Source organism: Eptatretus burgeri, chromosome 18 (genome assembly GCF_056783735.1).
Source record: "Eptatretus burgeri isolate ZD-2024b chromosome 18, Ebu_testis_v1, whole genome shotgun sequence".
Classification (NCBI taxonomy): Eukaryota; Metazoa; Chordata; class Myxini; order Myxiniformes; family Myxinidae; genus Eptatretus; species Eptatretus burgeri.
In genome coordinates, this window is record NC_140978.1 from 47,429,159 (window position 1) to 47,451,069 (window position 21,911).

Genomic DNA, 21,911 nt, shown 5'->3' on the forward strand with positions numbered 1-21,911 from the left:
AGATCAAGCAGACAGTGTCCCATTCTTACGATGCTGTTCAACCACGAGTGATTGTCACCACCTGCCAGTTGCTTCCATCAGTCCAAAAAGATGTTCTGCTGCCTCTCATACAAGTAAGATTATTTACGAATTTCAGTGCCAGTGTGATGCTAGGTATGTAGGCCGCACATCTTTGAGACTGAAGGGATCACACTGAACAACACATCCCTTTGGGGATCAGATGGGGTCAGTCAACCGTACAACCAACTCGAGCTTGTAAGAATGTACATAGTACGACAACTCTTCCCTGTGCCTCTACAATTGGTTACCATTTACTGAATAATTCTCAGTGTGGAGAGCAATATCGTATCAGCTGGTTTAAAATCCTGAGTCGAGGACGCAGTTTAGCTTACCTTCATGCAATGGAGGCCACATTAATCAAGTCAACCAATCCTATTCTTCGTCGACAGAATTTGTCTGAACTTTATATCTATTCTGACTATGATGGCTTGTCTGTGTGAAAACTGTGCCACAGTCAATGTTGAGTCATCATGAAAATCACCCCCCCCCACCCCCAACTAGTCCTCAGCTAATTAGCATTATGTTTCCACCGGTGCTTTGGTGATTCATCTCCGCCTCGTCATGATTGTTCATTTCCACCTCATCATGATTCATGGTGGTTCATTTTCACCTCATCATGATTCATGGTGGTTCATTTCCACCTCATCATGATTCATGATGGTTCATCTCCGCCTCGTCATGATTCATGGTGGTTCATTTCCACCTCATCATAATTCATGATGGTTCATCTCTGCCTCGTCATGATTCATGATGCTCGATGGTTCCACCAATCAGGTAATCCCGTCCTTTCTTTCTCTCAACGAATCAACATTGAGGACATTACATTTTAATGTTATAAATGAGAGTTTGGTGTTTCTTCTTCATTTGCTTGTGGTTTTATCCTGAGGAGTTCAAGTCAAAAAGCTTTGGTAATGTCTTTTACTGAAATGCACACTCATGTTTATCATGGTGTTGGAACTGGTAAGAAGGAAGGTGAGCTTGAGGGGTCGTGTGGGGAGGATGTTGGATGTGGACGATCTGGCTCTTGTGGTGAAGAGTGGGCCGGAGATGCAGGAGGTACTGGGGGAGTGGAAGGAGGCATTTTGGGAAGCGTGGGCTGAAGATGAGTATGGAGAAGATTAAAGTGATGTTGCTCGGGTAGCAGAGAAAATAAATGAATATCAGGTTAGAGGGGAAGGAGTTCAGACAGGGGAATAGGTTTGAGTATCTGGGAGGAACAGTGACTGGGGAGGGTAAGCCCGAGGTAGAGGTGTGGAGGAGCATTGAGGTGGGTGCGAATGCGTGGAGGATGGTGGAGGGAGTAATGGCAGACAGAGAGATATCAAGAAAATTGAAAGGGAAGGTTGTAATGTCATGTGTAATGCCGGCCTACCTTTACGGCCTGGAGACATGGTGGCACTGACAGAGAGACAACAACAGAGGCTGCAGGTTTGCGAGAACAAATGGGTCAGGAGGATTGCGGCAGTGAAGATGGTGGATAGGAGGAGGATGGATGAACTGAGAGAGGAGATTGGTCTGCAGATGAGGTTGACGGGGAGATTGGTGAAATGCCGGTTGAGATGGATTGGACACTAGATGCAGATGGGGGAAGAGAGAATGGCAAAGAGAGTGGATAGATTGAGGGAGCAAGGGAGGAGGAAAAGAGGTAAATGTGGTTGAGATGGGAGGATTGTGTGAAGAGGGATATTCTTAAGGTTGGGGTGGTTGGAGAGTGGAGGGAGTTGGTTGAGGACAGAGGAAGGTGGAGGAATATAGTGGTCAAGGCATGTTAGAAGGTTGGTGCCATCGGACCTCACCCCTAATAAAAGGAAGAAGAGGAGAACACCAACAAAGGGTTCCAGTATAACAAATTTCCAATGCAAACAACAATCCACAGAAAATATCTGTGTTATAATGAGACTTGTGTTTTGTATTTGTTTTGTGTTCAAGCAAAATTGTCTTTCCTGGTCGCATCAGCTCCCAAATTTAAATGTTTCCTTCCACCATATTTTCACCATCAAAATGCACTTTGTGCAAAAAGTGACAAAACCATTCGGTATGACAGGTTTAGCATTTCAGCATGTAATATTTATTCTTGGGAAAAATGCGAGGGGCATAGAAAAGGCCCCTTTATATGGTATGTACCATGCAGCAAACTATAGAAAACATGGGACATTGCGCAGCTTGTAGAAAATGCTGAACAATAGAAAAGAAGGGATGCTCTATTGCTTTTGGAAAATGCCAGACGACAGAAAATGAGGCACATTCAAAAGAATCTCATGTGCATGCTGTACTACCCTTGTGTTCTCAGGAGGAACCAAGGAATGTTCTGGAAAAGTTCATATAAAGGGGCGCCAATTTTTATACAAATTAATCACATGTGCACATTATCTTATGTATTTTCGTTTTCAAGGAACACCAAAAGCTTTACGTAATGATGGATTTTAATATATATATGTATATATATGTATATATATGTATATATATATATATATATATATATATATATATATATATATATATATATACATATATATACATATAGCACCCCTTTATATGAACTTTTCTAGAGCATTACCTGGTTCCTCCAAAGAACACAAGGGGAGTACAGCATGCACATGAGATTTTTTTTAATGTGCCTTATTTTATATCACCTGGCATTTTCCACAAGCCATGGAATGTCTCTTCTTTGCGATTGTTTGGCATTTTCTACAAGCTGTGCAATGTCCCTTCTTTTTTTTTATAGTTTTCCACATGGCACATACCATATAAATGGGCCTTTTCTATGCCCATGGCATTTTTCCCACAAATGGAACGGTTTTTCTGTATTACGTACGGTATTCCATGTTTCAGCCAGTTTTCTTCTCACATTAGAGCAACTGAAAAACTGATGTTTTTTCCAAAGTCCACTTTTACAGTGTCCCTAATTTTTGCTCTGTCAATAATTATGTGGCTGTGCGTAACTTTGAAGTCTCAACAAGTGTCCCTCTATTCATATTCCAAATTTCACGAACTTTCATCCAACAGTTCATAAGGTATGAGCCCTCGTGTTTGAATATTTTACAACAGGAGTCGAAATTTTTCAATGGCCAAGTTTTTGGGATTCGCCCAATGGGGAAAAACTAGCAAGAAATCAAAAACTGTAGAACTTCGGTGGAATTTGTTTTGAAAGCCATTGATTAGACGTATTAGCTGATGTATATTCCAAGTTTCAGCGAGTTTTACCACATTTCAGGCAGACGGACGGACAAACTGACACACCAAAGTTGATTTCAAGGGTTTTCGTTAAAAACTCAAGAATGCGGAAACGGACGTTGCTGAAATTTGGAACACGTATTAACTAAACATACAAAGGATTTACTTTGAAAGTTGAAGCCAATTTCGTACAGTGTAAGCCGAGAAACGAATTTTCAGTCCCTGTGTTAAAGTTGCTTACAAAGAAACCGTTCCATGTAAAAGGGGGGGGGGGGGTGGTGCTTCGTGCCTCCCTTGATATTCTTTCATTCTTTAATAGAAAGAGTTTCTTTTATCTATGAACAGTGAACATGTGATTTAAAACCAGTACATTTGGAATGCTCTCTTGTTTTGCTGTCTACAACTTGCAAAGAAGATTCCAATGGAAATTCTCAATGTTCTCATTGTCACTTGTCCACATTTTAATTTTTTGTTATACTATATAGTCTTCCTCTCAAATGGAAATTCTAAAAGTGCTCATTTTGTTACTTCTGTACATTTTAATTATTTATGAATTTATTTATTTTCTTCTCAAATGGAAATTTTCATTGCCCATTGACTGACACTTCTGTACATTTTAATTTTTCTTCCTCTCACATGGAAACTCTCAAAATTCTCATTTTCACTTCTGTAGATTTTATTGTCTGATTTTTGTACACCACTCATTCCCAATTCCATATCCAGGCGATGCGTGAGCTCAAGGAAGGAAGTACTAAGTTTTTACTCCATTTGTTTTCTTTCTTTCTTGTCACGGTGATATCTCAGCCATCCTTTGAGCTCAGAAGCTGAAATTTGGGGACAAAAGTGAAGATGTGCTTTTACAAAAACGGTATTTTAATTTTTTTTATGAATCAATTAATAGATTAATTACTTAATTATTATCGATTTATGAATCCCTTATTTATTTTCTTTCTCATCTGTGCAATATCTCGGGCACCTTTTGAGCTAGTCAGCTGATATTTGGACACGACAGTGAACAAGTGATTTGACTATAAAGGGTCTTAAAAACAGCTGTTCAGGACCACCTCGTCCGTCCAGGTCTTCAAACCAGCTGTTGATGGCCATCTCTTATCTTTCCCCATCCAAAACCATGATCTTTTCTACCCCTGTTGTTCCACCCCAAACCCTCCTCCTTCAAATTCCCTGCTTCCCTTCCTGAAAGTCCCTGTCTTATAAGGACCTGAAAGTCCCTGTAGTGTCCATCTTGTTTCCCCTGTGTTCCCCGCCCCATCCTTCTCCCTTCCACAGATTTCCTCGTGTCTCTGTTCCCCACTGTTTTGTCTCTCCTGCTCCCCTTGTTGTATGTTCTCTGTGTTAGCTCTCATACGAGCCTCGACATTGTGAACAAAAAGAGGGTATTTTTGATTTATTGATGAATCAATTAATTATTCATTTTTTGATGAATTACTTAATTTTCAAAAACTTACAGATTCGGATGAAACGGTGGTGATTTAGGTTTGCTATTCGGCAATTGATTGAGGAATCAATTATTTTACAATTACTATTTTACTTACGCACTTAATCAACGAATCAATCAATTATTGTACACCGCTCAACCCCAAATCCATCTCCACATTCTGCAAGGCGAGTCAGTATCACTTGTACATATTTAAATCAGAAGTGCACCTCTCCCTCCCAATTCCATCTCCACGTGCTGCACAGCGGCATCGCCAAGCGTCGAAGACGCCCCGGCAATGTCTCTCGTGCTGGAGGATGTTATTTATTTATTTGGCATGGGTGCAGTGTACTTTGAATGCATAGTACCTCTACTTGTTTATTATTTATTTTCCTCTCCAAATGAAAATTCTCAAAGTACTCATCGTCACTTCTGTACATTTTAATTTATTATTTATTTATTTTCCTCTCAAATGGAAATTCTCATCATATCATGCTCATTGTCATTTCGATACATTTTAATTCATTTATTTTCCCTTCAAGTGAAAATTGACAGAGCTCATTTCATTGTCACTTCTGTGTGTGTGTGTGTATATGTATATAGATATATATATATATATATATATATATATGTATATATGTATATATATATATATGTATATATGTATATATATATATGTATATATGTATATATATACATATATATGTATATATATATATATGTATATATATATATATATATATGTATATGTATATATATGTATATATATGTATATATTTCTTCTTCGCCAAGTGCTCATTGTCACTTCCAGACATTTTTGAAACAACCTCTTGATTTAATTATCCAATAGAATCTGCACTGAGACATGATGCATTTTATCACCAATGGGCATAAGTGTACTTGAATGTAATGTCTGAATTTTTCAAATATGATGAAAGTTCACAATGGAATGCAGGATAGTAATTGTGGTGTAATTGCAGAAAACTGTTGTATTTGTATTTTTACACGGCAAAGTCGCTCACCTGTTTAACACATTGTACTTGCCCATTATTGCCATCTTTTTGTGCAAAACTTCCTTTTGGCATTGTACTTACCAAAAGGACAATTTTTCTTTAACATTTTGGATCTTATTCCACTAAATGCTGCTCCTTTCCAGATTTTTGATAATCAATACATGACTGCATTGGGTTTTTGTATTATTATTATTGTTGTTGGAGGGATTGTGCTTGTCATACCGTGTAGAGCACTGACACTTGCACCCCTGACTTTTTTCAGAGACTTTGCATACGTTGCTCGTGACAAGCTTACACGTGTGCTGAAATGCCACGTTTTCCGATGTGACACTCCTGCCAAGGCAATTGCAACAAGCTTACACGACATCTGCTCAAAGGTGCCCAAATACGTTTCGTGCTGAAACGAATTCATTTCCATCACACTTTAATTAATGATGAGCAATAATGTATATGGCTTATTGTGTGTGTGTGTGTGTGTGTGTGTGTGTGTGTGTGTGTGTGTGTGTGTGTGTGTGTGTGCGTGCGTGCGTGCGTGCGTGCGTGCGTGCGTGCGTGCGTGCTCATGACCTTTAATTGAAAATCTTTGTTGCCAGCACAACTTGTGAACCACAGGAGGTAGGTATTTCAATCAAACATGGTACAGGTATGGACTGCGACACAAAGATGAAGTAATTTAATTTTGGGTTCAACAGGTCCAAGGTCATGTGCCCTTTGAAAATAATTTTGCAGATCATAACTTGAGTCGGAAGTATATGATGTTTCCTATCTTCTAATTATCTCTTTTGTGTCTTGCATTCCCTCTCATGGGACCTTTCATGTTTCATGTGATCTTTAACTGCGATCAAATGCAACATTGGTTTGACATCTAGTGCATCCGGAGGCATATCCATTTGCGCATTCACATCAAGTTCTACTTTCTATGTTTTTTTCTCTGTTTGTAGTCTTCGCTGTTAAAGATCTCAATTTTATAGGTGGGGGTGGGGTTTTTCACATAAATGAAGAAACGATATGCTTTTCCTAGATAATGGCAGATAGAAAGACTGCCAAAGCATTAGAAAATGAAGACTCTTCTCTTCAGGCTGAGAAGCAAGACGCAACCTGCGATATTCCAATCCAAGGTATTGTGAAATGACAAACCTTAGAGTTAAATTAAGTACTCTAATCCCATGTATTGTTAAATGATGCACTTTAGTTCTGATTATGTTTTTGTATTTTGTTCCAATTTACATATCATTTTCATGAGTTCCACATTTTTGATCTCATCTAATCGGTTTCCGTTTGCTATGCCCTTGCCTATTTTTTGTAGTCGATTTCCCAACACCAAAAACAGAGCTGGTGCAAAAATTCCACGTGCAGTATGTTGGCAGTCTTCCTGTCGCCAAACCAGTCGGTACGTGTCTTTATATTCACAGCTCTGAGCAGTTTTTTTTGTTGAAGAGCTGTTGATGAAAATACCACAGAAAAATATGTCGTTTCATTTCAATATTCTGCTCTTCCTGGCAATTCCAAGCACCTGTAGTTTTGCTGAAATAAAAGTGCAGAATAAGCTATTTTTTGAATTTTAACACCAGCATTTTCAGAAACACTGGACGAAATATATATTGTTCTGGGTTTCAGAATCGAATCTGACTAATGCACACAACATTCAGGTCCTCAGACAGTTATTTATGCATGTTAATGTCAAGATGCATTGACGTAAATGCATGTCAAGAATAGACCCATCCTCTTTGGTGGGATTCTAACTCTCTTTGATGCATTGGATAAGGGTATAGAACAGATTCCCTTTCTCATGGGATGGCCTTTTCCTCTTTCTGGCATGTTCATGCACGCGAGATATAGCTGAGAGATAGATAGAATACTCATTCTACCCCTTTCCATCGGGACACTTTGGACTAACAGGATATTTGATTAAACACATCATGAGTTTTTCATAATTCATTCATTCTGACAGTCAAATACGGCTGTGGATAATTTACCTCACCCACCTCTCTTTCACCGATGTTGACATCCACCTTTTTCCATTGACGCCCGACACCTCGTCCGGCAGCTCAATGGATGCTCGTTGACTCCTGCTCATGTTAGGCCGAACAGGGAGGTGATAGCCACCATTGACGTCTTGTGAGTGGCCCACGTTTTCGCTCAGCAAAAACGTGGGCTTCCTTCCTTGTAGTTTTTTATTTTTTCATCTTCCTTGCTACCAGTGCGTGCGTGCATGCGTTCGTGTGTGTGTGTGTGCGTGCATGCGTGTGTGCGCGTGTGCGCATCACTGATTGTTCTCTCCATAATTTGGGTTTCAGAAGGGGGAACGGAGTCTTCCCAAGACTCAAAGTAGCCACCTTCGTTTCAGTGAAAGATTTAGATTCATGGACTAAGTTGTGAAGTTGTTAATCTCAGATTTTTGCTCCAGGGGCTCTTTTCAGGGTCATCACTGAGCCTCGGACAGCTTTCAATGCTTAATTTGTTTGTGTAATGTTCCCAGCGATGGTTTGTCTGATCTTTGTGAGGTTCTTCTTTTTCATTCCCGTTGTTCCAATTATCACTGACCAGTACAATTCCGGTTCCAAGATCTTTTCACTTCATTCTTAAGGTCTTGATAATTTAATTGGTCATTTTTTTGATTTCTATTTTATTTAGACCAAAATCACTGGGTCTGGACACCTCATTTAGCAATGCCTTCTTTTCCTTTTTGTATCTGAGTACGATGTCTGGTCGCAGTGCTTTCTTTTTGATGCTCACGCTGGATAGGATCATCAAGTTGTACGTGAGCATTATGTCCTTGTTTTCAGTGGTTGCTTTTGGTTTGTGTTTCCATAAGTTTTGTGGTACTGGGATGTTGAAATTTCTGCAGATGTGCCAGTGGATTACTCCACATACCTTGTTGGATCACTATGTGTAGAGCTGTTCTGACAATTGTTTTTACATCCCGATAGGAGGTGGCTTGTGCTTTCTGCTTCTACCTTGCAGAACCTACACTTGTCCAATGGACTTAGTCCCGCCATTATTTTTTAAAGCCATTCATGTGGTGTTCTTGGTGTTGGGCAATTGTAATGATTAATTATTCATCCCAGTTGAGCTGAGTCTTCATTATCTATGCCCATTATGTCCAACTCTTTTTTTTTTTCCCCCTGCTCTTTTGTCTTTCTCCAAGTTGTCACTATATACTGTATCTGTTGATGTTTCTTCTTATGTTTTACTTTTGTCTTTTTTGTAATTATTGTGGCTGTATCTGTTGCTGTTTTGGTTTGGTGCATGACATATTCTATTTGCACTTGTTTTTGGAAGTTTTTGCAAGGTGAGCGAGAGATTTTGTTTCTTGGGAGAGGTATGTTTTCAGGATCTTCTTCATTCTACACAGGTATTCTTTAGTAATTGTTTGGTGCATTTTTGTGACATATTTGGTGGCTCTCTTCAACTCCAAGGTATTTGTAAGATGCTTCCTTATCGAGCTCCTATATGGTTGTACATATTTAGGTAATTTTAATGTCCGTTTCTGTTGGTATACCTTGTATGAATGTCCTTCTTGAAAGACAAGTGAATGATCTCGCTACACATGCTTGATTGTCTATCTTTTGCATTATACCTGCATTTCGATGGTCCATGTAGTCTGAGAGAGAAATGTAGATGGAGTTGTCACTGTTTGAGGATGGCACAACACAGCCAAACATGAGATGGGAGTGTAGGGAAAGTCGCAGCCAGAGGTACTCCTGGGGTTTAGGAGGTGTAAGAACAGTACATGGAAAGTGTGAAATAGAGTTCTTGATGCACAGTGTGATTCTGCCACCATTACGGGGTTCATGTCGATCAAACCTGAGGAGATGATAGCCAAGGAAAGACACTATGGAGTTGGGGACGTCCTGTGGGAAGAAGGATTTTGTTAAACAGATGATGTCTGGTTTATTGGCAACAGCCTTTATTGAGAGATGTCACGTTGGACAGGGGACCTCAGATATGTTTGTGGTCCACACAGTTCAGGACAGGGGAGGAGAAGCTGCAGATAGGGTGTAGGAATGTGGAAAGGAGCAAGGAGAGGTTGTGGGGATGGGGTGAAGCCTGGAGGGATGAGGGGGAAGCAGAGATGAGGGGGAAGCAGAAGGGGTTTTGCAGAAACAAAAAAGGCACTGATATTCCTACAGATTTGACACCATCAATGGGCATTGAGGGGAAATTTTTGTCACATGCGCACAACCTCTGTAAAGTGGACGTCTCAAGATTCCCAAATTGGTTATCCTGTGACAGACTTCATGGGTGGGGTGGTATGAATGTTTTTGGTTGAAAGCATGGAGGAAAATTTGTCTATAGGTGAAAGAGAAGGCTGGATGAATGAAGCGTTAAGGCTTAGGAGTGAAGAGGTTTTGGGAAATAAGGCTTGTGATAGGGAAAAGGAAGAGATTTTGATGAAGAAGAAGAAGAAGAAGAAGAAGAAGAACAATTAATGGGTAGTCACTGATGAAGTCGAAGAAAAAATAAGAAAATTTGATTCCGATTTTTTTTTTTAATGTTTTGAAGAGCTTTTAAAGGAAGAGATGTTTTATGCAGTGATTATTCAGTTGGGGGATATTGAAAAAAGGGATGGAGATCGAGTTTGTTTTGTTTTTTTCTGGGTTTTTTTTCCAGAGTGAAGAAGAGTATTATGTTGTTTGTGTTTTTGGGGGCATTGAGGGGAAAATAATTGAGCTGAGGCATCAGAAGTAACAATAATAGGAATAAAAGGAGCGAAAACAAGGCACGTGGGATAAAAAAAACTTTAAAAAGCCGATACAACCCGACTATCACCAGTAGGCCGCAATTTGCCAAGACACAAACTCGATGATTTATCTCAACAAAACACAGTTTGGGACAGAAAATGTGATGAGAAACACGACCAGCAAAACAGGAATTGAAATTAAACGGTTATACACAACATATCTGATCTGGGGCACAAAGCTTGTATGAACTGTTCAGAGCAAGTGCTGTTCAGTCATTCACATGCACCGGACCCTGAACTGGAGGTGAATTGTATGTTTACACAGCAATAATACATTTTCAGTGTGAGAATACGTGTCATCTGCCTTTTGTGTTTGCATGTTGTTGCAGGAATGGATATCTTGAGTGGGGCTATAGCGAGTCTGCTTGCTGCGCATAAGCCAGAACAGTGGACTCCCGTTATCATCAATGTCACATCAGCGACCATAACAGTATGCCAGGAGCAGGTATCTACATGCATTCTACATTTTCACACATGTACGGTTATTTTAAGCATCTTTGATTGCTCTAACAGTTTGATGGGTGTCTCGACACAGAGACCATAGATTGAAATCTCGCATTCGTTGTTACTTTGATCATTTTGTTTGAATAATTTTGCTATCATGTAACATTAAAAAAACAGAAATTCTCCACCTTAAAACTTAAAAAATAAAAAATACAAGTATTGCTAAACGGAAGGGCCATGAAAGTGTCAAAAAGGTGATTTGTGTTCTACAGTGTTCAAGTATATAATTCAATTGAAATAAAATAAAGATTTTATGAGTTGTAGAAAAAAATAATTCTGGATGTTTACTGCCGTTAACGCAGAGGCTTTTACACCACCTTATTGAACACGTGCCATTAGTTATTCATGCATGTTGTTTGTGGCCATTTATAACGTCCAAAAAAAACCCCAGTAAATTTTCTGTTTGGAATGATTTTAAATTTTATGTTAGTCAGACGAGTAAAAAACAATTAAAAAATACAACAACCCCTCTCACTCTGCACATGCACAATCGGGACAAATTCAGGGCCAAAGTACTGTTAAACTGCAGGTTCATTTTCCGATTTGTATTCAAAATATAAATTAATATCAAGTTTTTTTTTTTTTTAATGTTTTTTATACACTGTCGAGGCTCGTATGAGAGTTAAAACACAGAAATGCACAACAAGGGGAGCAGGAGACAATAGGGGCAGGAGAGGGAAGGAAAAAACAGTGGGGAACAGGGGTATTAGGAGATCTGTGGAAGGGAGAGGGATGGGGCAGGGTACACAGGGTAAACAAGATAGACACGGCAGGGACTTTCATGTCCTTAAGTATAACTTTCACATTTAGTAACCAGCTCAATCAGGCACTTGCTACGATCGATACTGAGCAAGTCCTTCACCAGGTGTTCTGATGCTGCAGCTTCCTTCACTCTGGTAACAAGCAAACCATCACCTTGAAATTTCCCAATGCTTCTCTCGACACCTGGCAAATTGTCAGCATAGTTGAAAGCCGCATTTAACCAGCTTGCTCAGCGGGTTACGATGGGTTGAGGTGGGTATCCAATTGCAGCAAACAACATGTTTAGTTGAGCGCATGCTTAGGGAAAACCGTCGCATTACGCTGGATGAAGTGGTCTTGGAATTGAATATTAGCCATGGTTCAGCACACCATATCATTCACAATGTGCTGGGGTTCCAAAAAGTGTCTGCAAGGTGGGTGTCGAGACAACTCACACCCGAACTGAAAGAACGGCGAGTGGGCGCACGTGAAGAACTTCTGCGATGTTATGAAACAAAAGGTGACAGTTTCTTACAGCGCAAAGTGACTGGGGATGAAAGCTGGGTCCACGACTTTCTGCCATAAACGAAGAGGGCAAGCAAAGAGTGGTGTCATTCAACTTCACCGAAGCCCAAAAAATTCCGCACACAGCCAATCTGCTGGAAAAGTGATGCTGACGCCCTTCTGGGATAGCCGAGGGCCACTTGTAGAGCATTACAAGCCCAGAGGGACTACAGTCACCTGTGTATCATACTGCAACCTCCTCAAAAATCATCTGAAACCAGCAATCAGATCCAAACGTCGTGAACTTCTCACGACCGGTGTTTTGCTGCAGCATGATAATGCTCTGCCCCATACTGCCTGCGCTAGAGCTGCAACAATCGAGGACATGCATTTTGAGTGTCTTCCTCATCCACCCTGCTCACCAGACCTCACCCCTTTGTATTACCACATCTTTGGGCCACTTTAAGAGGCGCTTGGTGGAACCACTTTCCGATCTGCCGAAGAGGTCCAAGAGGCGTTGCACGATTGCCAACACAAGCAGCCAAAATAGAATTTTTCTCGAGGGATCCAGGCCTTAGTAAAGCACTGGAAAAAATGCATTGAACACAATGGAGATTATGTTGAAAAATAACAGTTGTTGCACACCTATCTGCAATAAACAATTTGTGAAAAGTATTTTAAAGTTACTTATTGACTGGCGCTCATATGTGTAGTTTTGGAGAAGAAAGCAAATACATATTTTGGTGAGCAACCCCCCTTAAATCCCCTGAGAGCCTGATTTTGCGAATGTCATGAACAAATTTTGGTTTGTCATGGGTGATGAAGGTTTCAGTGAAGTTTCATTGGAATTGTGTTTTGTTTCTGAAAAGAGAGCAAATACCTCTTTGGGGGGGGGGCAATACACTCCCCCCCCCCACGTAAACTCCCTCTGTAGACCCCTTCAGATCCCATTTTTATGCCATCATGGGTGATGAAGGTTGTCGTCAAATTTCATTGAAATCGTATGTGTAGTTTCTAAGAAGAAGTAGCAAGTATTTGTGGATGGATGGACGGACGGATGACACGCCATCCCATAAGCTCCCCCAGAACTACTTTTCAGGTGAGCTAAACACCATCCCTGGGGATAATATTACAAACGAACTGCAGTTGGAAGCTGTCCGGGGCTCAGCGATGATCCTCAAGAGATCCCTCGGCAGAAAACTTTGAGAACCGAAAACTTCACGGCTTTGTCCATGAATCGTGACCCTTTACTAAAGTGAAGGTGGATACTTTGAGCCCACCCTGGGTGGACTCCATTCCACATTCTGAAACCCACATATGTAGATTCCAATTAACGACACACACACACACACACACACACACACACACACACACACACACACACACACACACACACACACACACACACACACACACACACACACACACACACTGAGATCTGGGGTGGGAGCATTCAAAACCAACAGCTCGTTCATGCAGTGACCTTTGCACCCCACTGGTCGACTCCGAATCTGATTCGTACATGCTACAGTCCCCTCAACAGGGGTGAAATATGGGGGACTGGGGGGAGAGTTGGGAGAGAGTGAGATGGAGTGGAAAGAGAGGGGGGAGGGGACGAGTCAGGGAGAGGGAGAGAGAGAGGGAGGTCGAGAGGAGTTGAAAGGAGGGATAAGGTTGGGAGAGAGGGGTAGGGCAACATCAATCAATGTGAAACTTCAAAATTTTGATCTAAGAGTCATGGGGAATCTTCATCTTTAATTTCAACCTAATTGGCCGCATCGTTGGGCAGCCTTATTGGATTGAAGAAAAATATTAAATAATGTTTTCTCTGGAACCGCTATATCAATCAAAGTCAAACTTCAAAATTATCATCTCGCGTACGTGGGGAATGCATGCCTTAAATTTCAGGCAGATCAGCCACAATGTGTGGCAGCCAGAATTATTTAATTATTTGAATCTGATACCTTTTCGAAGTTTTTTTATTTTTATTTTTGAATAAGGCTCATTTCGCTGCGCCTGTATGCGTTTGAGGGTATAGGAGTAGCAATTGAATTGATACCAATGATGGCCTCAGGAAAATGGGTCAACTGTGTACATAATAAATTTATGGAACGTGGCCTGTTCCTTGGTCCATAACTTGTGAATCCCACATCGTAGAGAAACATGTGGGGCCTCATTAGACTCAGGGGAATCTTGCTTTACCCAGTGCACTCATGGTGTCAACATTTATTACTTTGTGTTTAGGTTATATAAACACCAATTGAATTGATACCGACAATGTATTCCGGAAAAAGGGCGAACTGCGTACGTAATAATTAGATGGAACATGGCCTGTTACTCGGTCTGAAACACAGCAATCCCATGTTACATCAAAGCAGACATCTTGGTACCCGGTCTTCACTGCCCGCAGTTATAAAGTGGCAGTTCTAGTTTGTTATTGGGGTGCCATGAGCCTTTTCGGCTGTGGTACCCTATCTTTTGTGTTCAGATTATTTTTTGTTATTATTCTTTGTTCAATTTTGGACCTTTTTTTGCTCGATGATTTCCTTAAACATGTGTTTTGTCAGCAACGACTTGTCCGATTGACACAAAATTTTAACCATAGATGCGACTACTCATGCAGAATTTTAAAATGATAATTGTGATGTCATAGGTCACGTCGGGTGGCAGCCATGTCGGAAAAATGGAAAAATTTTGGACATCTTCTCTGGAACCTCGACAAACGTCACAAGCACCGCCTTTTAGCTAGGCCACGCCTTCCCTCGTCTCCCCAAACGTCACAAGCACCGCCTTTTAGCTGCGCCACGCCTTCCCTCGTCTCCCCAAACGTCACAAGCACTGCCTTTTAGCTGCGCCACGCCTTCCCTCGTCTCCCCAAACGTCACAAGCACCGCCTTTTAGCTGCGCCACGCCTTCCCTCGTCTCCCCAAACATCACAAGCACCGCCTTTTAGCTGCACCACGCCTTCCCTCGTCTCCCCAAACGTCACAAGCACCGCCTTTTAGCTGCGCCACGCCTTCCCTCGTCTCCCCAAACGTCACAAGCACCGCCTTTTAGCTAGGCCACGCCTTTCCTCGTCTCGGCAAACGTCGCAAGCACCGCCTTTTAGCTAAGCCACGCCTTCCCTCGTCTCCCCAAACGTCACAAGCACCGCCTTTTAGCTAGGCCACGCCTTCCCTCGTCTCCCCAAACGTCACAAGCACCGCCTTTTAGCTAGGCCACGCCTTTCCTCGTCTCGGCAAACGTCACAAGCACCGCCTTTTAGCTAAGCCACGCCTTCCCTCCAGCCGCCCAGAAATCGTGGCCATATCGCTTCACATCACTCAATATGTTTACACAGGCCTCATGAACTGTATATTTGAAGACTCAACAACCCGTCTTCGATTATAAAAGATAGCTACCCTTTTTGAGGAAATAAATGTACAATTTGATTTCACCTCAAACGAGGTAATGTTTGTTTTGTTTGTAATGATCGCGACATCGGTCGAATTATACACCGCCCAATGAAGGTACGTTAATTTTCACATTTTGCAGACGAAAGAAAATCGTGACCTTTCATTAAAATTCATTTTCGTTTTCACCCGACTCTTAAAATCTTATAAACAAACGAATGGATATGTTATGTGAAGTGAATAAACATCATGAGCTTCGTCATGAAATACCAAACCTGCTTCCATAATTAATTTATAATTAATCTATTCCTGAAGACAACTAGTCTTGTCGCCTTAAATATAGGAACTGTTTTGAGATGGGGGGGGGGATGTACATTTTGATAACTGAAATGAGGTAATGAATGTTTTGTTTTCAATGATTGCGGCAGCGGTCGAAAATACACTGCCCAATGAAGGTGCATGCTCACTTGAGTGTTTAAGCCACTTGGTGAGTTCTCTACAAGAAATGCGAAACAACACAAGTAATTACACTTGGTAACTGAGGAAGGGAAAGGTGGGTGTCCAGAGGGACTCGGGTGGGGTGTAAGTCCGGTGGGACTGGGGTGGGAGGAGGAAGGGTTGGGGTGGGAGGATGCAGGTGATGATAAATAATTGATCAGTCACGTGATTTGGTGGCTATATTGGATTGAAGGAAAAAATTAAATAATGTTTTCGCTGGGTAAAGAGGACGATATCGGTCAGGTGTCCAATCGAAGCTGGGTTGCATCAAAGTGTGTGTGTGTGTGTGTGTGTGTGTGTGTGTGTGTGTGTGTGTGTGTGTGTGTGTGTGTGTGTGTGTGTGTGTGTGTGTGTGTGTGTGTGTGTGTGTGTGTGTGTGTGTGTGTGTGTGTGTGTGGGGTGGGGGGTGAGTGAGGGGTGGAAGGGGCAGTGGTACGTGGCCATAACTGCTCACAGTTAAAAGCATAGCGCCTCTCGTTATTTTTGAGACTCTCTTATCATAGATGAGGATACGACCAGAAACTGGCTGATGTTCCCACACACAAACAACAGTGGGTATTAAATGTGAAATTGGCTTCATTCAATCGTGCATGTAGACTGTGTATTCAAGAATATTACTGGCTCTGCAATCAGGGTTTAGCCCCTATATTATATGATCTACCAACATTTCACAAACAAAATGTACCATTGAGTCCAGTTGCATATCTTACCCCCCCCCACCCCCCAAAATGGTGGGTTTCCAGTAACATGCTGCTCAATGAATGGGATAGGTGGGGGTTTTTTGGGGGAGGGGGGTGGGGTTTGGACGTGTTTAAATGGAAGCAGTGCAGTATTTCAGATTCTACATTTCTCCAACCAATATGTGTATGTTGATCATTGAAAAGATTTATAATCATGAACTTTAACATGTCCATTGTAAGAGACCAAATTAGTAGTAACACTAAACACAGTATTGTGTGCGCAAGTCAGAGGATTAAATGACACCAATTTAGTATATCTGTAAGGTTTCCTTTAAACAGTGAAGCTGGTCACAGCAGTGATAAAGCGAGCATATCATTAGCATGGCTAAAAAGGACATATAAAGGAATTTAAGAATACTAATCTCCCATTCATCATCCCTGAAAATCTTGCATATCCAGACATTAGACCCTTTCCAATTGACAAAAATCCGAGATTACACCCTTTGGGGGCATCCATTAAGTATATACTGGTACTCTTCAAAATAAGAAACTTTAACCCAACTATTGCACTTTCAACTTAATCTGCATAATCTGGCAACATAGCAATTGTTATACACCCCCACAGATACCTCCCTCTCTTCTCCCTCCTTCCCTCTCACCCCGCTCCACACTCTCCCCCCTTCCTTTCACCTCCTCTCTCCCTCTTCTGTCCCCTCCTTCCTCTCTTTCCCCTCACCTCTCCGCTTCTTCTGCTCGCCCTCCTCTCCTCCCACCCCCCCCTCCTCCCCTGTATTTATGTTAGCAAAGCGACAGGTGGGATTTGCTGGTGTAAAATAAAATGTATATACTGTTTGCAAGGTATAAACAGCTCCCCACCCCCCCCCCCCAAAAAAAAAATGTACAGTACCGTCTATTAAAGGCACACACAAAACTGAGATAATGATAAGATCTTGCAATTTTTCTTCCTTTATAACAAAACTGGCTCAAGATAATTTTCAAGAAATTGAGTTCTGTATTTTAAAATATTCATTTCCACTTCCTTTTCGATTTTTGACTTATGTTCACCATAAGCTTCTTCCTCACAACATACCTTTTAGTTTATTTGGTGGTAGCCGGTTTTCAGCAGACAAAAATATGTCAAATGCAGACCTCATGGGTCTGACATCTTGTGCGTCTTGGTGACCACATCGGCATTTTAAGTGAAAGAAAACGAACACCAAATATCTGCACAGCAGCCATGACGTCTGTCAGTCGGGAATGTCTATCCAGCATCCATTTCCCATCTTTGAACATGACACCATCGATGTGGCCCTGGTGGGTTGTGCAATGTTTTGAAAATGTCGATAAAACTTTCTGACCCCTTAATTGAAATAAACAGCCGCTGATTTTATCTGTTGAGAACACAGCGGTCCACAATGGCACAGGGTAATGCCATGCACAGCAGACATAAAATAGTTGACCCACGCAACAAAAATAAATTCAAAGTAATTGCGATTGGCAGGAATTATTGGGGTAGGTCGGGTTACCGGAAACTCAACATTTTTTTTATTTTTTTTTTTTTAGGCCTTATGAATGCTCTGTCAGCCAGAAACCCAACCACGGCAGCGATGGTCCATCCACGTTCCACACCAACACACATTTGCATGGAATCAGCCAACCATCTTGGCACAGGGTCAGGGTGAACCGCAAGGTTATCTCGGCCTGGTATTCCTATGAAAAAACTATCAACTGACACTTTGACTTGCATCCCACATTCAAAGCACTACACAAACATTTACAGTGCCAACAAAAGTGGCAAAATTATTTGAAAGCAAGGAGCACAGTGATTGGCGAAGACGTGAACCCAATCCACGAAGCAGAACTGTCACTAATGGAACTTAATGCGGTGTCACCATGACACCACTCTTTACGCCTCTCAGTCAGAGATCTCGCTTGTTCTCGAAACATCAGGCTTTTGTAAATTGATTGCATGTGTTGCATGTTTGTGCACTCCTGTTTTAGGTGGAGCATGAAGTGATCCTGGAATGCCGCATCCGTTACCTATCCTTCATGGGTGTAGGCTATGACGTGCATGCCTTTGCATTTGTCATGGCTGCTGGGCCTGAACGCTTCGAGTGCCATGTCTTCTGGTGTGACAGCAACGCTGCGGGGCTCTCAGAAGCAGTACAGGCTGCCTGTGTCGTGAGTAATTCTGTAAACTATCAGTCTTCCAACTGAAAATTTCAATCTTGCCATCCTCCTTTTTCTGTCATGAACCTAATTTTCTTTATTTACTTTTTAGGTCATCTCTAACGAGATGACCTAATAAAACCAGTCTCGATGTCCGTCCGTTCGTACGTATGGCCCCATTTATTTCTTCCGATTTTCTTGATATTTGGTATGTGGGTAGATGTCGATGAGGGATGCACCACGGTATGACTTTTGACACGATTGAAGGTCAAGGTCAAGGCCACTCCAAAGTTGTGAAATTGTCCATTTTCAAAATCTATCTCCTCCACCATTTGTGATCCGATCTTCGAAATTTCTTCGGATTCTGATAATATGGAACGATATCTAAATTTGGCCAGGCCGGTTTTTCAAAATCCGTCCTGGTAATCGAGTCACGTGTCTTCAAAGTTTTTTTAATTTAATAGTAATCTGGATTACATGCATGAAGCAAAAACATACCTCGTGCTGACAATTCAAAATACCTCACTGCACTGGAAAACTTGTGGACAGAAATACTGTACTGTACATGGTGGGGAACTGTAATCCCCATGGCGTGGCACTACGCAATACATATTTACAGAGAGAGTTAGCGTCCCCTTCCCCCCTCCTCCACCAAGACCAATGGCAAAGATAAAAAAAAACATCCCTATACATTAATTGGGGTCATGCTGATCCGATGCCGCAAGTATGACGTGCCACACAAACAAACAAACAAACACATGAACACCAGTACGTTAATTATGAGTTAGGATTACCTGAAAACAATACAACTTTGTAACCTCACTAAAAAAACTTTATCCATTTGCTGATATTGAGCGAGTTTAAAGAGAGCTTCACGAATAATCACCTTCTCAAATCATATTCCTTATCCATCCATCCATTGGAGCCATACTCCAGGCAGAGCATTGGTGCTGCTGAAGCAGTCTCCTTGGCTATTGGGCACGATCCTGAAAGGGTCGCCCCTCCGACACAGGATACCAGCAAGCTGGCACTCATTTTGCCGACCTCAGGAGGATGACAGGCAGTCAACCCCACCCGGTGTTAATTCAGCAGCCAACGGGGCTCAAACTCATGACTCGAAAAGATCCAAATCCAGCCACCCTAACCACGAAGTCAACACCTCGCTTATCCAATATGTATGAATTTTTTTTAGGGTGATCCAGGGATAAATTGGTCTACAGAAAAAAAAAATTGATTACATCATCAGTCATGTGGTTTGACACCCATTTTTTATTTGTTTTTTAAACCTTCAAAAATCTTCTTTGAAATGGCTGAACAGATCAACGCGAAACTTTACAGATATGACCGCCTATACATGAGGAGCAAAACGTTCACACCTATGATGCCTTCAGTCACATGGTTTGTCAGCCATGTTGGATTTACCTGAAAACCTATAAAAAAATCGTTTTCTCCAGAATGGATGGACAGATCGAGGGGAAACTTCACATACGTTCCTGAAGCATTATGGATACCATGGTGTTCACGAATAATTGATAGGTTACATGGTCTGACAGCCACACATGGATTGAGCGAAAATCTGAAAAATAATTCTTTCCCTTGAACCGCTTCATTAATCAAGGTGAAGCTTCACAATTATGATCTCGTCGTGATGGGGAATATGTTTTAAATTTCAACCTGATTCGATGCATGTTCTGGCAGCCAGAATTATTAAAAATTTTTTATCTGGGTTCTTTTTGATTTTGATTTTATTTTATTTTGAACAAGGCTCACTTGGGCCTGGGTGGGTTTGAGGGTTGAGGAGCAACATCTGAAACCCGAATCCTATCCAGGTTCCTCTTGATGACTTCATCTTTGCTTTTTGCTTGTTCGGGTTCCTTCTGATGACTCCAGTGCAGGACTGTACCTCTTTGGTCTTCCATTTGATTTGAATTGAATTTATCTTAATCCCATTCTGAATTCAATTGAACAATAATAAACGTCATGGGTCAGGATCAGGTTTCCGATGAAAGCAGGGTTGCATGAAAGCGGGACGTCTTCGTACCTGGTCATCACTGCCAGCAGTTATAAACAAAATAAAGACCAATTACTGCACTCTAGTCCCAAGAAAGAAGCCAGACATAACAATACACACGTGCACATGCACACACTGTAGAAAGTGGCAGTTCTAGCTATGTCTTATTAATTACGTAACACACCAGTGCACAAACACCACACAAAATAAACAACACAAAACTCCATACACACCACACAAAACAAGTCCTTGCAAGGGTCTGCAATCTCTGATTGCTCTTTCTTGTTACCACTGCCACCGAAGGTGGAAGGAGGTTGTGTTTTCACCCCTCTCTGTCTGTTTGTTACTTGGTGAAGTTTTTTTTCACCAAGTACATATGTTGGTCTGTCGCGTTTGTCTGTCTGTCACACATGATTTTTGGCCATAGTTTTTAAACAATCGTTGTGAAAGTTTTTGTGTGTGTAGGTGACTGGCCAAGGATAGCAACATTTAATTTCATTGAAGATCCAGATCCGGATCTAAAGGCCCGGTCACACCTTGACGTTTTAGCCAACGTATGCCGATTTTTGAATTTTTTTTCTAAAACGCTGGCACACGTTGAATACGTTATGGGTAAGTTTTGATAACATTGAGAGCACGCTGAAAAACACTGCCATACGTCGTTGTACGCTGGCTTTAAACGTTGTACTTTTTGGTTGTCCTCAAATTTTTTCATGCTTGAAATTTCACGATGTATGCCGGCGTATGACTCACACGTTCCGCTATGCTGGCCACAAGTTGTATGCACGGTCTGCGATCGTTGACAGACGTCAACACATGCTACTTGTAAGTTAATCATAAGTTGAGACACGCCGAGGTAATGTTTAGCGTACCCGAAACTTATTTCTAACCTATGATTAACGTGTTGTTGGCACGTTACGCGATCGTTGCCACACGTCGACAGACGTAACTTTTAAGTTACTCAGGCTGAAAGACGTCGGTATAAT

At 41.5% G+C, this 21,911-nt stretch overlaps 1 protein-coding gene across 8 annotated transcripts in view; it reads left to right on the forward strand.

The window, feature by feature from the left end:
- The window catches only part of LOC147009047 (amyloid beta precursor protein binding family B member 2-like), a 192,083-nt gene that overhangs the window by 155,630 nt on the left and 14,542 nt on the right, over positions 1-21,911 (forward strand). For all 8 annotated transcript variants that reach the window (XM_085863928.1, XM_085863927.1, XM_085863925.1 and 5 more), the window contains 5 exons: positions 5,945-6,059; positions 6,704-6,800; positions 6,989-7,072; positions 10,756-10,871; positions 18,747-18,926. In XM_085863928.1, the coding sequence (XP_085720054.1) occupies positions 5,945-6,059; positions 6,704-6,800; positions 6,989-7,072; positions 10,756-10,871; positions 18,747-18,926 (592 nt within the window). The remainder of the gene's footprint in view (positions 1-5,944; positions 6,060-6,703; positions 6,801-6,988; positions 7,073-10,755; positions 10,872-18,746; positions 18,927-21,911) is intronic.